Source organism: Camelina sativa, chromosome 12, assembly GCF_000633955.1.
Source record: "Camelina sativa cultivar DH55 chromosome 12, Cs, whole genome shotgun sequence".
NCBI lineage: Eukaryota > Viridiplantae > Streptophyta > Magnoliopsida > Brassicales > Brassicaceae > Camelina > Camelina sativa.
In genome coordinates this window covers 6,528,501-6,543,799 of record NC_025696.1, presented here as the reverse complement: position 1 = coordinate 6,543,799, position 15,299 = coordinate 6,528,501, and the positions used below count along the sequence as shown (strand labels likewise).

The 15,299-nt window shown below is 38.9% G+C and overlaps 5 protein-coding genes and 1 long non-coding RNA gene across 8 annotated transcripts in view; 3 read left to right on the top strand and 3 right to left on the bottom strand.

Moving 5' to 3' along the window:
* Positions 1–2,103, top strand: part of LOC104730497 (dnaJ homolog subfamily B member 13) — a 3,452-nt gene extending 1,349 nt beyond the window's left edge. Inside the window, exons 2-4 of one of the 3 annotated variants that reach the window (XM_010449673.1) lie at positions 12–181; positions 801–1,231; positions 1,521–2,103. In XM_010449673.1, the coding sequence (XP_010447975.1) occupies positions 17–181; positions 801–1,231; positions 1,521–1,956 (1,032 nt within the window). In that variant the 5' untranslated portion in view covers positions 12–16 and the 3' untranslated portion in view covers positions 1,957–2,103. Of the gene's footprint in view, positions 1–5; positions 182–800; positions 1,232–1,520 lie in introns of all 3 variants that reach the window. The other 2 variants (XM_010449672.1, XM_019234223.1) reach the window with 2 other exon arrangements.
* LOC104730496 lies at positions 2,173–2,987 on the bottom strand. The gene is made up of 2 exons (XM_010449671.1): positions 2,570–2,987; positions 2,173–2,491 (listed from the first exon to the last, which is right to left on the bottom strand). The coding sequence occupies exons 1-2, from the start codon at positions 2,858–2,860 to the stop codon at positions 2,180–2,182; spliced, it is 603 nt and encodes a 200-aa protein (XP_010447973.1). The 5' UTR covers positions 2,861–2,987; the 3' UTR covers positions 2,173–2,179.
* LOC104730495 (receptor-like protein kinase 5) lies at positions 4,570–8,085 on the top strand. The gene is made up of 2 exons (XM_010449670.2): positions 4,570–7,290; positions 7,375–8,085. The coding sequence occupies exons 1-2, from the start codon at positions 4,701–4,703 to the stop codon at positions 7,770–7,772; spliced, it is 2,988 nt and encodes a 995-aa protein (XP_010447972.1). The 5' UTR covers positions 4,570–4,700; the 3' UTR covers positions 7,773–8,085.
* LOC104730494 (NAC domain-containing protein 73-like) lies at positions 9,867–11,797 on the top strand. Its single transcript, XM_010449669.2, has 3 exons — positions 9,867–10,327; positions 10,433–10,622; positions 10,948–11,797. Exons 1-3 carry the CDS (start codon positions 10,178–10,180, stop codon positions 11,526–11,528), a joined length of 921 nt encoding a protein of 306 aa, XP_010447971.1. The 5' UTR covers positions 9,867–10,177; the 3' UTR covers positions 11,529–11,797.
* Positions 12,291–13,926, bottom strand: LOC104730493 (prohibitin-1, mitochondrial-like). The gene is made up of 6 exons (XM_010449668.1): positions 13,919–13,926; positions 13,573–13,747; positions 13,200–13,316; positions 12,866–13,036; positions 12,570–12,782; positions 12,291–12,485 (listed from the first exon to the last, which is right to left on the bottom strand). Exons 1-6 carry the CDS (start codon positions 13,924–13,926, stop codon positions 12,291–12,293), a joined length of 879 nt encoding a protein of 292 aa, XP_010447970.1.
* The window catches only part of LOC104730490, a 2,090-nt gene continuing 1,848 nt past the window's right edge, over positions 15,058–15,299 (bottom strand). The window contains exon 2 of the long non-coding RNA XR_758434.1: positions 15,058–15,291. This is a non-coding gene — a long non-coding RNA (uncharacterized LOC104730490). The remainder of the gene's footprint in view (positions 15,292–15,299) is intronic.

Genomic DNA, 15,299 nt, shown 5'->3' with positions numbered 1-15,299 from the left:
AGAAGGTGAAGGTGAGATGGGAGTTGATTATTACAAGGTTCTACAGGTTGATAGAAGCGCTAGCGACGATGACCTTAAGAAAGCTTATCGAAAACTCGCTATGAAATGGCATCCCGACAAGAACCCTAACAACAAAAAAGACGCTGAGGCTAAGTTCAAGCAGATCTCTGAAGCCTACGATGTACGTTTTTTGATTCCAACCATCACTGCCTCTCTATTAAAACTATGATTTGCTTCCCAAAGTTTTGATTTTTATTCCTAGTTTACAGAGTTTTTTTGCTCCTCCCTTTGATTCTGTCGGCAGCCACGAACTTGTCTCTAATTTTTTGATTTGATATGCAATTAGTAGAAGATCAGGGTTTGATGTTGTGTTGCCTTATGGGTTTCCAGGTTTCGTGTTTACGAATCATAGTATGAAAGTAAAAAAGATGCTTGCTTTATCTTTGGACTAACTAGATTATGTGAGGTCACTGCCTTATGGAATGAATCGAATTAGCCAATATGATCCCCAGAGTTTGTAATTTGTGATTCCTATGCTAATCTTATTTACTCAATCTCACTAAGATTGTTTTCAATGTGTGGCTAATGTTGGTCTTGAAAGTAAAAAGACACTTGCTTTATTTTTGGGCTAACTAGACTATGTGAGGTCGGTCACTGCCTTATGGAACGAATCGAGTTTAGCCACTAGGATCCCCAAAGTTTGTAATTTGTGATTCCTATGCTGATCTTATTACTACAGTCTCACTAAGATTGTTTTCAATGTGTGGCTAATGTTGGTCTTGGATGTGAGTTGTTTTTAGGTTCTTAGTGATCCTCAAAAGAGAGCTGTGTATGATCAGTACGGTGAGGAAGGGTTAAAAGGGAACGTGCCACCTCCCAATGCTGGTGGTGGAGCTTCCTACTTCTCAACAGGAGATGGACCTTCATCTTTCAGATTCAATCCCAGAAGTGCGGATGATATATTCGCTGAGTTTTTCGGGTTCTCGACCCCGTTTGGTGGTGGAGGTGGTGGCAGTGGAGGGCAGAGGTTCTCTAGCCGCATGTTTGGTGATGATATGTTTGGTGATGGAGGTGGAGCTGGACATCTTCATCATCACCATCACCATCATCACGCTCCTGCAGCTAGGAAAGTGGCTCCTATCGAGAACAAGTTACCTTGTAGCCTTGAAGATCTTTACAAAGGAACCACCAAGAAGATGAAGATCTCCAGGGAGATTGTAGATGTTAGCGGGTAAGTTATCAAACTTAGATACCAATCTTATCACACTTGCAAAGTTTTTGTATCTGGCTTATCTTATCTACTAGTCAACATAAGGCATAGATTTAAATGACAACCTCCCAAGTATGAACACATATGAAACAAAAATTTCAAGCTTTTTAGTTTCTGTAACATTATGCATTGCGTTTTAACATGGGAAAGGAATTGGTCAATGCTGAATATAAACTTCCTCTGCCTTAGTTATTGTTTTGATGACAGTATCTAAGTCTGTCTGCTTCTTTTTTTCTTCTACGAAATGCAGCAAGGCAATGCAAGTGGAAGAGATTCTAACGATTGGAGTGAAACCAGGGTGGAAGAAAGGCACAAAGATCACATTCCCAGAGAAAGGCAATGAGCATCCGGGTGTGATTCCAGCGGATCTAGTATTCATCATCGACGAGAAACCTCATCCAGTGTTTACTCGTGAGGGCAACGATCTGATTGTCACACAGAAGATATCACTAGCTGATGCCTTAACAGGCTACACCGCAAACATAACGACCCTTGATGGTCGTACGCTTGCTATCCCGGTTACCAATGTGATCCATGCAGAGTATGAAGAGGTGGTTCCTAAAGAGGGAATGCCACTTCAGAAAGATCAGACAAAGAAAGGGAACTTGAGGATCAAGTTCAATATCAAGTTTCCAGCTAGATTGACTGCAGAACAGAAAGCTGGGTTTAAGAAGCTTCTTGGGTGATGAACTGATGATTAAAGCTTATGTCTTGTGATTTGTGGAGATTGGGATCATTTGGTTATATACGATTTATAGGGAATTCTCTCCCTCTTGGATTAATTTTGTGTTGTTAAAACAAGTCTTTTTAAAAAAAGAATAATTCTTTAAAGATTCTGTTACATGTCATTTAGAAACAAAAATTGAAGGTCGCAAAAACTTTACGTCTTTTTTGTCTAAAGTATGAAATTTACTCTTTGGTGAGGGGAGATCCAATGCCATGACGGCGTGTGGGGAACGCGAGGAAGAAGCCACCACAAATTACACCAATGACAAATGGTAAACTGGTAAGGATCTCCCTGGTTTCGGCGGAAGGAACAGGGAATAAACAACGGGTTACGTTCTGATCAAACATGGAGATAGCGAAGAAAACTAGCATTGACATGATTGCATGCACAAAATCAAGAATCTTCAGCTTATACTTTTCTTTCTCCTCCTCCGTTAGAGTAATCGAACCATCCACCACATATAGCCCTGTCCATGTCGCCAGTCCGTACCTAACCTACAACATTGAGTTCTGATATGTCATATTAATGTTATGGATGGTATGTAAATGTGACAAGAGATATGTATATTATACCTTGCCGTTTGGGTCTCTGATGGAGTCGGTAAAGGAGAAGATGAAGCAAGAGATGGCGCATACGAAGACGAGGAAGCAAGTGAGCCAGCGACTAGTGATGGTGGGACACTGACCTTGATGGGTTAGGACCGGACACATTATTTGAAAACTCATCACCGAACCGGTCGGGAGTAGATTTGACAATTGAGTAGTTCCTTTGAATGTTTTCCTCACAACTCTCTGTGCTTTCGACTTGTGTTTTCTTGGTGCTGCCGGCAAGGATGCTATCAACGACTGCTTTGTCTCCTCCATCACTGATCTTTTTTTTTGTGGTTAATCACCCTTTTGTTTTTGTCTCTATGATGATATGGTTATTCTGATTTGAAAGAATTGCACAAGATTTTATGGATTTCGATTTCTTTCTTTCTTTCTTTTTGTGGCTGCTTCCGTTTGAGTTGTTTGTTCAAGTTTCAAGGTTGATATTCTGTTCTTCCATTTTTATGTTTCTGTTGCAGGTCAGGATTAGCAATAAAAAAAAACGTAAAAACCAAGTCATTATTTAAGTAACGAAACAAGAAATGCAGTATATGGGTTTTCGTAACAGAAAGGATTTAACTAACCGTTTCCTTAGTATAAAACTAGCTATGAAGACATATATACTTTTATGATGTTGATGTGATAAAAATCTACAGGTGATTTCATATAATTTACACGAACCAAAAAGTCTATCAAACTACATGAAAATAAAATAGAATACAATGGTTATCACTTATGCCCTTCTTGAAATAGAAAAATAATTCAGTGGTCTTAAAATGGGAAGCCCCAAAAATACGAAATAATAAAGTTTCGTGCTCTTCAAAGACGTGGCTTAATTATAATCTGTGTATAACGGATGGTCCATAAAGAAATTGTATTAAATTGGTCTATGCACGAATTTATTCTTCGGCCAAATGAGGTTATCGGTTGTGAAATGGACCTGTGCAACTCACTTGTATGTATTAATGTATATGCTTATAACTGTTCAAAAACGAATACGTCATTATCCTCTATCTCACTGCTCATATATTATACACCCAAACCATACGTATACGATGATATGAAACATGGGTTCTTAAAACGATATTAATATATGGGAATTTATCACGTACTATGACTTTTTTAACGTGGTTTTTCGGGTATACGGTAAAATTAGTTAACAATTAAGCTTCCAAAAGTTAACAGAACTTAAGAGAATAACGTTATGTGAATATAGGCCAAAGGTCTAAAGCAATTAAAGAAGGCAAACTACTTGAGAGTTGAGGAGACGTAAAGGGAATGCAAACTAGGAAGAGTGGTGGTAATTATCGTTGGGAGACCAAGACTCTTCAAAACATTATTGGATTAAGGTGACATCATTATTGTATAGTGCGTTGTACCATCGCCAAAACTCGTGATATTCGATCACATATTAAAAGACAAGATCCATCATTTTCTCTCTTTCTCCCCCTTAAATCTCGTAGTTTTTCAAAACAAATCAAAAGTGTGATTGTTGCTTTTCCTATTTGAAATGAAAGTAATCTAACAAAATCTACTGTTGGATCATGTTCTCCCGACCAACCAAATTTGACCTTGTCTACATACACACACGCACGCGGCTTTACAAACGCACATGAAGAAGCATCACTATAGAAACAAAAGATTGTCCATTTTCAATATAGGGTTGGGATCGTAGGTGTTTAAGGTTTTCAATTTAACAGATTTTATAGATTGATATACAGTGCAATCATAGGATGTAATAATAATAAACGTTCAACAAAAAAATAACACATTTAGATCCTCATCACTTCACACATAGGATTAATCCAATCCAGAAGAGTCTATGGCCAAACTCGAAAAGTCAACATAGATCCAGCATCATATGGCCCATGTTTCTCCATCATGTTGACCATCTTAGCATTTCAGTTGACTTGGAGAGTGACCATTGTTTCTTTCTTTTCAATTGAACAATTGTATATGTTCACTGTAAATTATATCTCACACATGTCGTCTTGTCACAGTGTTCATTTCTCTCTTTGCTTCCACAAATCCTTATAATTACCAGTCCCATAATATCGTTTTTATTCACAAATCCAAAAACATGAAAGAACAATAACATTTATTTGTTGTTTAAAAAATGTTTTACTGTCTTCTTCTCCTTCTATGTCTCTCCTCTACGTATCTAAGTCTATCACTAAACCAAGAAGCCACCATTCTCCGGCAAGCCAAACTGGGCTTAACCGACCCAGCCCAATCCCTTTCTTCATGGTCCAACAACGACGTCACGCCGTGTCAATGGAACGGCGTCAAGTGCAACGCTTTGTCATCCGTCGTCTCCGTCAATCTCTCCAGCTTCTTGCTCATCGGTCCTTTCCCATCCATCATCTGCACTCTTCCTTCTCTAACCTTCCTCTCTCTCTACGACAACTCCATAAACGGTTCTCTCTCCGACGATGACTTCACGTCGTGTCGTAATCTCGAACATCTCGATTTGTCAGAGAATCTCTTTGTCGGATCCATCCCAAAGTCACTCCCTTTCAATCTCCCAAACCTCAAGTTCCTCGATATCTCCGGTAACAACTTATCAGACACGATTCCGTCCACCTTCGGAGAGTTTCAAAAGCTTGAATCTTTAAACCTCGCCGGTAATCTCCTCTCCGGTACAATCCCTCCCACACTCGGTAACGTCTCGACTCTCAAAGAACTCAAACTCGCTTACAATTTCTTCTCTCCGAGTCTCATCCCGAGTCAACTCGGAAACCTCACGGACCTTCAAATCCTCTGGCTCGCCGGCTGCAACCTCGTCGGTCCGGTACCTCCAGCTCTATCCAAATTGACCAGTTTGGTTAACTTGGATTTGACATTCAATAAACTCACCGGTTCAATCCCAAGTTGGATCACAGAGCTAAGAAGCGTCGAGCAAATCGAACTATTCAACAACTCGTTCTCAGGCGAGTTACCGGAATCTATGGGCAACATGACGTCGCTAAAAAGATTCGACGCGTCGACGAACTTGCTGACAGGGAAGATACCCAACGGCTTGAATCTGTTAAACCTCGAGTCACTTAACCTCTTCGAGAACATGCTCGAAGGTCCCTTACCGGAGAGTATAACTCGCTCCAAAACGTTGTACGAACTCAAGCTCTTCAACAATAGACTCACCGGAACTTTACCGAGTCAACTCGGGGTAAACTCGCCGTTACAGTATATAGACCTTTCGTTCAATCAATTCTCCGGCGAGATACCGGCGAATCTCTGCGGCGGAGGGAAGCTTGAGTATCTAATTCTTATAGACAATTCGTTCACCGGAGAAATCTCGCAAAGTCTAGGAAAATGCAAGAGCTTGACTCGGGTTCGGGTAAGTAACAACAAGCTCTCTGGTCACGTACCTGACGAGTTCTGGGGACTGCCTCGCTTGTCACTACTCGAACTCTCTGAGAACTCATTCACCGGAAGTATTCCGAAGACGATCTCCGGTGCGAAGAATCTATCGACGATACGAATCTCAAAGAATCGATTTTTAGGTTCAATCCCTGACGAAGTAGGTTCGCTTAAGGGACTGGTAGAGTTCTCCGGAGCGGAGAATGGTTTCAATGGTGTGATTCCGAGTAGCTTGGTGAAGTTGAAGCAATTGAGTAGGCTTGATCTCAGTAAAAATCAACTCTCCGGCGAGATTCCTAGAGGTATACGTGGTTGGAAGAATCTAAATGAGCTTAATTTAGCTAATAATCATCTCTCCGGTGAGATTCCTAAAGAAGTTGGAACCTTGCCTGTTCTTAACTATCTTGATCTCTCAAGTAATCAGTTTTCCGGTGAGATTCCGGTGGAACTGCAGAATCTGAAGCTTAACGTTCTCAACTTGTCGTATAATAGTCTCTTTGGTGACGTTCCTCCTCTGTACGCGAACAAAATCTACGCGCATGACTTCATTGGAAACCCTGGTTTATGCGTTGACGTTGATGGTCTTTGTAGGAAGATCACACGGTCTAGAAACATTGGCTACGTTTGGATTCTCTTATTGATTTTCACACTTGCGGGTTTGGTTCTTGTTGTTGGGATCGTTATGTTCGTTGCCAAGTGTCAAAGGCTTAGAGCTTTGAAGAGTTCTAGACTCGTTGCGTCTAAATGGAGATCCTTTCACAAGCTTCGTTTCAGCGAGCACGAGATCGTTGATTGTCTTAACGAACGGAATGTAATCGGGTTTGGATCCTCTGGTAAAGTATATAAAGCGGAGCTTAGTGGTGGAGAAGTTGTAGCTGTGAAGAAACTTAACAAAACTGTTAATGGAGGAGATGAATATAGTGATTCGTTGAATAGAGATGTTTTTGCTGCGGAGGTCGAGACGTTGGGAACGATTAGGCATAAGAGTATTGTGCGTTTGTGGTGTTGTTGCAGCTCTGGTGATTGTAAGTTGTTGGTGTACGAGTATATGCCTAATGGGAGCTTAGCTGATGTGTTGCACAGTGACCGCAAAGGCAGGGTGTTGTTGGCTTGGCCAGAGCGGTTGAGAATCGCTGTGAATGCTGCTGAGGGTTTATCATACTTGCACCATGATTGTGTTCCTCCCATTGTGCACCGCGACGTGAAGTCGAGTAATATACTGCTTGATGGAAAATACAGGGCCAAAGTCGCTGATTTTGGGATTGCCAAAATTGGTCAGATGAGTGGTTCTAATACGCCAGAAGCTATGTCTGGGATCGCTGGTTCTTGCGGTTACATTGCACCAGGTATTAACCAATACAATATCATCTGAACTGAATGATACATTCTTTTAACAGTCGAACTTATATTCGGAGTTCTAAATTTCGCAGAGTATGTATACACACTTCGGGTGAATGAAAAGAGCGATATCTACAGCTTTGGTGTGGTGCTTTTGGAACTGGTTACAGGGAAGCAACCAACAGATACAGAACTTGGAGACAAAGATTTGGGGAAATGGGTGTGCACTACACTTGACCGTTGCGGTTTAGAACCCGTGATAGATCCTAAACTCGATATCAAGTTCAAAGAAGAGATTAGCAAAGTCATTCACATTGCTCTTCTTTGTACGAGTCCTCTCCCTCTAAACCGACCTTCAATGAGGAAAGTAGTGATCATGCTGCAAGAGGTCTCTGGTGCTGTCTTTTGTAGCAGTCCAAACGCGTCTAAACGCTCTAAGAGCGGTGGGAAACTCTCGCCATACTACACAGAAGACTTGAACAGCGTTTGAGCATTCTAATATGGGCCGAGTTTGCTTTGGGCCGGGGATAACGGTTTGATGTTGTGATGCTTGGTGAACTGATATCAAAAACAGAAAAGTAGAGCTTTCTAATTAGGTGATAGCTCTTGATAATGCTAGTATAAAGCTACTATAGTTGATTTATTACTAAGTTTGGATATTAATTATCCAAATTAACGAAATGTTTGTAACCTATGTTTGGTTGGTCTACCCAATAGTCAACCTTTCATTTAGTCATATTCGGGCCCGTAGCCGCACTAATTTGTAAACGGATATGCCATATTGCCATTATAATTTTCTCAAATTGCATTGTATTTTTAGAAAGCTAAAGTAACTGATAATGCCATTACAAATGATATATACGAAATATCCAAGCATAGACAAACACATGTCAGTAATGTGATTGGTTTTCTTGATTGTCACCTTGCTGCGCTTTCTATCCATCCATGAAAACAACAAGCTAACCACAAAATATCCCAACGGACACAGAAGTGGAACATTTTTACATAGTTTTTGTTTAGCTTGATGATTAGAATAGGTAGTATACCATGTGTTTTACAACTCACAAGGGAGATCACAAAAAAAAAAAAAAACAGACGACAAAGAGAAAAAAATAAAATAAAGGTTGAGGTTCCTTGTTATGCATGAGAAGTCTACGTGAAGAAATAGAATAATGACTGGCTTTTAAACTTTCTTTTTCTTTTTATCAATATTAATATAGCTTCTTACTTTTATATATATTCATCTTATCGCAACTGAAAGTGTAATGTTAATTCATATTTCCACATAGCACTAAAGATTTAATTTGTACATTTCAAGGAATATAATTTTCTTGCAATTTTTGAGATTGTTATCGTAATAATAATTTTTGACATGTAAGATTTTCAAAATAAAATAAAAAAAGTATACGCATATATCGCTTCTAAGTTCTAACTTCTTTTTTAACTCATATCGATATCGCTTCTAACTTTATCCTAGAATATTATTTCACAAAAGTTGAAACATACAATAATATATTAAAGGGGAAATATGAAATTAACTATACTATACTTCTTCACGACTTAACATTATATTAGATGCGTACACTACCCATCAGAAACTAATATCAATAAAAAATAGTTTAATGTTATACTAAACTTATATATATATATATATATATATCAGTATATGACTTCAGTAGACTGTATATAATGATGGAGACGTTGAGACAAGAAAAATATGTATACACAGATCATGTGTGAATTATAAGTATAAGCTTATGGAACAATATCTTTACATACACTCTAGGGTGACATTGGACCTTAACTTCTCTTTCTTATATATGTTTTGTTCTACCATATCACGTCTGAGCCCTCACAGACCAGCAACAAAACCTTGCCTCAAACACACGCCATCTCATACTCGTTTTTAGATCCTAAATATCAGTAAATTACCAAATTAATATATTGAATATATATAAAGATTGGCGCACACACAAAATATATACGACCAACGGTAGAACCAAACCTAACTAAGAATGTCACTGTCAAAAAAAAAAAGAGGAACCTTCACATATATATATTCTCTCACAAGATTTTATTTTTCATATAATTTTTTTGTTTGATCAGTCGTCTTTGTCTATTTCTCTCTCACACACCATACATGCGATGTAGAAGCCAAACCAAACTTAAAACCCAAGCAATCTCTTTTTCTTTCTTTTCTTAATTCTGATCATTCATTCATTTATTATTAAGAATATCACATTACAGTTTTAGAAAGAAACTTAAATCTGTTTAATTCAAGACTAACTCTAGAAGATACAAATTAAGTATGTCATTTCTATATGCATACTTGTAGAAAAACAAGAAGAAAACTTCCAATAACTTGTCAGTGTTACATGTATGTAAAAGTAAACGTTTGAGAGTTTTACATTTATATATTACACTTCACTTTCAAGTTGAGTTGTAGGTGTACCTCTTCCTCTCATTGTTACTTAGCATGTATGTTTCTACATACTTATTAAACAAATCTAAGTCTTTATATAATTATTTCTTACTATATGTAGTGTATGGTACATTTGTACACAATATAAAATGAGGCTTAAATAATATATTTTTTAGGCTTACCTCATCTCTCTCTCATGGATAGTACAAAGTTAAAATCAAGTGCAATAAAGGACAATTAACTCAACTTAAAAAGTGATGAACAAGAATTCAATTCCTTCCTCCTTCTCAAGATAACCTCAAAGAGTTCTTCTTAGGAAACAACATATATGCTTTATCTTTAACTCTTTTTTCCCTCCTCTCTTCCTCTCCCTCTCTCTCTCATGCCTTTGTTTATTCTGACGAAGTTGTGAGCAGTGAAAGAAGAGGAGAAGAGCGATATGCACAAGAGGAACCTTGAAGACATAAAACAACATGACTTGGTGCAATGACCGTAGCGATGTTCAGACCGTTGAAAGAATCATTCCCTCCCCGACGTCGGCTGAGTCTCCGAGAGCCTCATTACCGGTGTCAAGCCACAAAACTTGTCCTTCTTGTGGCCATAACTTCAAGTTTCATGAACAGGTTCTTGTTTCTCTCAATAGCTACATCAAGTTTCTACATTTAGAAACTGTTCGATCATGTATAGTAGCTGATCATGAGTAATTATAAAAAACCCGATTTACGTAGGCTGGGATCCATGACTTGCCGGGACTACCCGCTGGAGTGAAATTTGATCCGACGGATCAAGAGGTACTGGAGCATCTTGAAGGAAAGGTAAAAGACGACGCAAGAAAGCTTCATCCTCTCATAGATGAGTTTATCCGTACCATCGATGGTGAAAACGGCATCTGTTATACCCATCCTGAGAAATTGCCAGGTGATTCTATGTTGTTAAATCATCAATAACTTTGTTATTTAAATGAGCATATAATTATATTTTCATTTTCATATAATCTAAATAAATTATCTTACATGGAAAAAGAACATAAAACTTTTATGATACTTTTTAAAATTGATTACATATCTATTTTTTTTATATACATATAGACTTAAATGTTTAAATTTCTATTAGATGAAAATAATGAAATCATATTTGATAAAATGGTCAAATAAAAGAAAATGTAACTAAACCAATTATTAAATTTAATTAAGTTTGATGAATGCTAATTAGTCGTTGAATACATATGCTATATACTATATAGGAGTGAACAAGGACGGGACGGTCCGTCATTTCTTCCACCGACCGTCGAAGGCATACACGACGGGAACAAGAAAACGACGTAAAGTCCACACCGATTCCGAAGTCGGTGGGGAGACACGTTGGCACAAAACCGGCAAAACACGGCCAGTTCTCGCCGGAGGAAGAGTGAGAGGCTACAAGAAAATCCTAGTGCTCTACACAAACTACGGCAAACAAAAAAAGCCCGAGAAGACTAATTGGGTAATGCATCAATATCATCTTGGCATCAACGAGGAAGAGAAAGAAGGCGAGCTCGTTGTCTCCAAAGTCTTTTACCAGACTCAACCACGCCAATGTGGTGGCTCAGTCGCTGCAGCAGCCACCGCTAAGGACCGTCCTTACCTCCACGGCCTCGGTGGAGGTGGTGGCCGCCACCTTCATTACCATCTTCATCAAAACAATGGTAACATCAAGAGCAACGGCGGTGGAGGAGGAACGGCCGGAGCCGGTGAGTATTATCACAATATTCCGGCTCTTATCTCGTTTAATCAGACCGGGGTACAGAACCATTTGGTTCATGACGCTCAACCTTTTATCCCTTAAAAGAGATAAATCAATTTTATATCGACCGTCGTAAAATAAGAGAAAGGGTATATAATCTAAGCATTATACTTTCATACTACTACACATACATACATTGAAAATAACTTAAATTTACTGTGCAAACTTATATACGTAACTTGTCTTTTCTTTTGTCATAAAACATTTTTCTCACCCTTTTTATTGCTTTGTACAATTTAAATTCCTTGGACGATAATGAAAAAGAATGTACAAAGATCTCCCTTGTCTTTTGGTACATTCATTCATTTTGATATCTTGTCGGCAGAGATATGCATGTGGGTGGATTAACATAAATAGCACCAACATACTTTGGACGTGGTCTGATAGCTCAATAACTCTAATTCTTATGTGCATTAGACAACTGACACCCTAATTCTTATACTTTTGACATCGTCTATCTAATCAATTAACTTGGTTTTACATCTACAAGATCATTTTTATTGAAAAATTAATAAAAGCATTAACAATATACCATTTTCTTCATTCGCGCGATATTGCCATTTAACTCCAAATGCAAATCTCATATATATTTTCACCCCAAACGACAAGTTTATTACAATTAACTCATTCAGCAAACAGTTTTTTTTTTCTTTTTTTGAAGATTAATTTTCACCTTGAGATAAGAGAGATCCCAAGAGCAACTTTAAAAGGTGTTTGGTGGTACATATCAGGCTTTTGTTCCAAAGGATCTGAGGAATTGAAAAGACGACATGAACCACATAGGTTTTTACTTAAGAAACCTCTCTACTTCTTTGCATCCACATCCAAATTCATCCCTTGTAGGTTAAGCAACAGATCGTCTGAGCTCAAGTACACCTTGTTCGCCGAGTTTGCTATTGTCTGCGCAATCTCTCTTGCAGCCTCGATCTTCCTGAGCGTTATGAAAGTTTGGTTGTTTGCAATTGCTTGACCAATGAGCTGAGCACTCTTGGCTTCTCCCTACACAAGCCATGACGATTTTGTCACACAACAATTTCGGTCTCAGATTTTAGATAAGTGGAAATGTAGACAAACTCTCTTTACCTGGGCACGGATAACTGCACTTCTCTTGTCTTGTTCAGCTTTCTCAACAATGAACTTAGCGCGCTCAGCCTCTTGAGCCGCCACCTGCTTTGCTTTAATAGCAGCCGTGAACTCCTTCCCGAATGTCAGGGTCGTGATGGACACATCATCAAGCGCAACGTTGAAGTTTGCTGCTCGTGCAGTCAGAATCTTCCTGATCTCCCTACTGACCGCCTAAGAGTAACACGAAAAATATCTTTGAAAACTTCACTAAGAAAGAGTAAAAGATGATCATATATTTACAGTCACTTGTATACCTCTCTCTGAGTAATAAGCTGGCTTGCATTGTACTGAGCAACCACAGCTTTCAAAGTCTCGTGGATTATAGAAGGCAGAACTCTCTCGCTGTAGTTCTCACCAAGGCTCCTGTAGATTGTAGGTAGTTGGTCTGCCATGGGACGCGTGAGAACCATTAGCCCAATTTTCACCTGAAAGTTTCAAAACCCACAAATTTAAAGCTCACGAAGTTGTGTGTCGACATTACACCACAGTGGCATATATGCAAACCATATAATGGTTGAAAAGGACTTCACATTCTCTAAATCCTCAAAACAAAAGTGACTGAAAATGGGAGGAGTTGAAGCAGAGTACCATCTGGAGATCACGGCTTCCGGATGTACTCTTAACAAGGTAGGGTGGAGCGCGAACGTCATAGATGACCGGCCTTTCGAACCAAGGAACCATAAGGTGTGTACCTTCAGGGTAAACCTGCGTAATAAAAAGGTTACTAACTACATTCTTGTGAATTAAGAAGACTGTTATTATGCTCAATGGGAACAGCAGAACAACAAAATTTTATGAGTGATAAACCAAACATGGACAACAAATCATCCCTGGGGATTAATAGACCACAGATCAACCAAGACAATTTCATCCAAATGTCACAAACTGCAAAAGAACTCATCAGGAAAAATACATACACTACAAAGCCAAAAGACCCAATCTGAAGAAAAAAGTGACAAACCTTATCTTTAACACCGACTAAACGATTGAACATGATGGCACGATGTCCTCCATCAACATTGTAGAGACTGTGTGTGGCACCATAGAGACCAAGCCCACCGATAATCCCAACCTTAAGCAACGCAGAAATGGCACCACCACCTGGTATCTTCGGAACTTTAACGTTGAGATTCATCCTTCTTTCTGAAACAATTTTAACAAATCAAAATCAATATCCAGGTGTGGAGAAACAGAATAAACAAACATGCACTCAAAATTCTAACTCAGATCTACTCACTTATGCAACTTTAAACTCTATATCATCCAAAAAGACTCAAAGTACCCAAATCAAGTAAGATTCAGCACACCAAAACATAAAGATAGCAAATTTAACGAACCCACATGCTCAAAAATACTTCTAAGTTCTAATCAAACAGTGGTACTCGCATCTTTGGCATAATAATAAATAACAAGTGATTAAGAACTTCGAGCATAAAACTCTCTCTCACTCACCCACCTCCAAAATTCAATTGTTCACTATAATTTCGAGAAGAATCGATTGATACGCACCCATTAAAACAAAATACACAAGCGAAATGGCGAGAAACACGTACCTGGAAAACTTTACTACTGGAGAAAGGGGAAGATCGTGAGAAAGGGGGTTTAGGGTTTAAGCTCCCTCGCTTCTATTGGAGAAATGAGGACGGTGTCACATTTTTTTTTTTTGTTCGGGAAAAAAACCTTTGGGCTCACGTTATAGTCCATTAGATATTTTAGATGGGCTTAATTGTGAATAAGAAGAATACTTTATTGGGTTTGGTGTTGATAAAGCCCATGTAGAGAATATAAGACACTTGTCATCGCGGCTAACACATGCAACCGAACAGTTGTCGAGTCAAGTCCGCAGCAGATACAACGGATCAAACACGCCTAGTGTCGCCGCGTCTCTCTCATGTGTCACCTTGTTTACCTCTTGTCTCTATATTTCTTTCATTAAAGTTCTTTTATTTTATTAATAAAATAATATTTTGGCTGTATCTAGTACGCTCTTCGATCACATCGCCAAATATTTAATACTTGGGGACAGCGGTGATGTAACGATGTGTTAATTGTTAAAGTTAGATTTTCTTCTCCCGTTTAAGATAAATTACATATCATGGTTAAGCCATTCTAAGACGATGATTATAGATAAATCCAGTAGAGTTTCTATTTATACGGATGGATAACGAAGCTAAAAATGAGATAGATACATTTGAATTTGTCGTGTTTTAGCATATGCGGAGAGTGAGCTACGCGCATGAACGTCAAGAGACACTTGCTCGAGCTCACAGACTGACGTGTAAAAAACATAGACTCATGACCCCATGCAAACCCAATCTTAGGTGGCACAAACATTGAGCTCACTTGACAATATATAAACTCCTGATAAGTCCCGTTCTCTTCATCCATCATCTCCCACAACAAACAAAAAGAAAATGGTTAAGCTCAGCAATCTCCTCGTTGCGACGTTCGGGGTTCTCCTCGTCCTTAACGGCTGCTTTGCGAGGCAATCTCTTCGGGTTCCTCCTCAGTTACAGAACGAGTGTAACCTTGATAACCTAGATGTTCTTGAAGCCACCGAAACTATCAAAAGTGAGGCCGGTCAGATCGAGTACTGGGATCACAACCACCCTCACCTCCGATGTGCTGGTGTTTCCGTAGCTCGTTATGTAATTGAACAAGGCGGTCTCTACTTGCCCACCTTCTTCA

Coding starts and splice junctions, on each gene's coding strand:
- LOC104730496 (XM_010449671.1), bottom strand. CDS start 2,860: ATGGAGGAGACAAAGCAGTCGTTGATAGCATCCTTGCCGGCAGCACCA. Junction 2,492..2,569: donor TCAGAGACCCAAACGGCAAG/GTATAATATACA, acceptor TCAATGTTGTAG/GTTAGGTACGGACTGGCGAC.
- LOC104730495 (XM_010449670.2), top strand. CDS start 4,701: ATGTTTTACTGTCTTCTTCTCCTTCTATGTCTCTCCTCTACGTATCTA. Junction 7,291..7,374: donor TTGCGGTTACATTGCACCAG/GTATTAACCAAT, acceptor TAAATTTCGCAG/AGTATGTATACACACTTCGG.
- LOC104730494 (XM_010449669.2), top strand. CDS start 10,178: ATGACTTGGTGCAATGACCGTAGCGATGTTCAGACCGTTGAAAGAATC. Junction 10,328..10,432: donor ACTTCAAGTTTCATGAACAG/GTTCTTGTTTCT, acceptor CGATTTACGTAG/GCTGGGATCCATGACTTGCC. Junction 10,623..10,947: donor CCATCCTGAGAAATTGCCAG/GTGATTCTATGT, acceptor TATACTATATAG/GAGTGAACAAGGACGGGACG.
- LOC104730493 (XM_010449668.1), bottom strand. Junction 13,037..13,199: donor GAAGCCGTGATCTCCAGATG/GTACTCTGCTTC, acceptor TGAAACTTTCAG/GTGAAAATTGGGCTAATGGT. Junction 12,486..12,569: donor GTGCAGTTATCCGTGCCCAG/GTAAAGAGAGTT, acceptor TGGCTTGTGTAG/GGAGAAGCCAAGAGTGCTCA.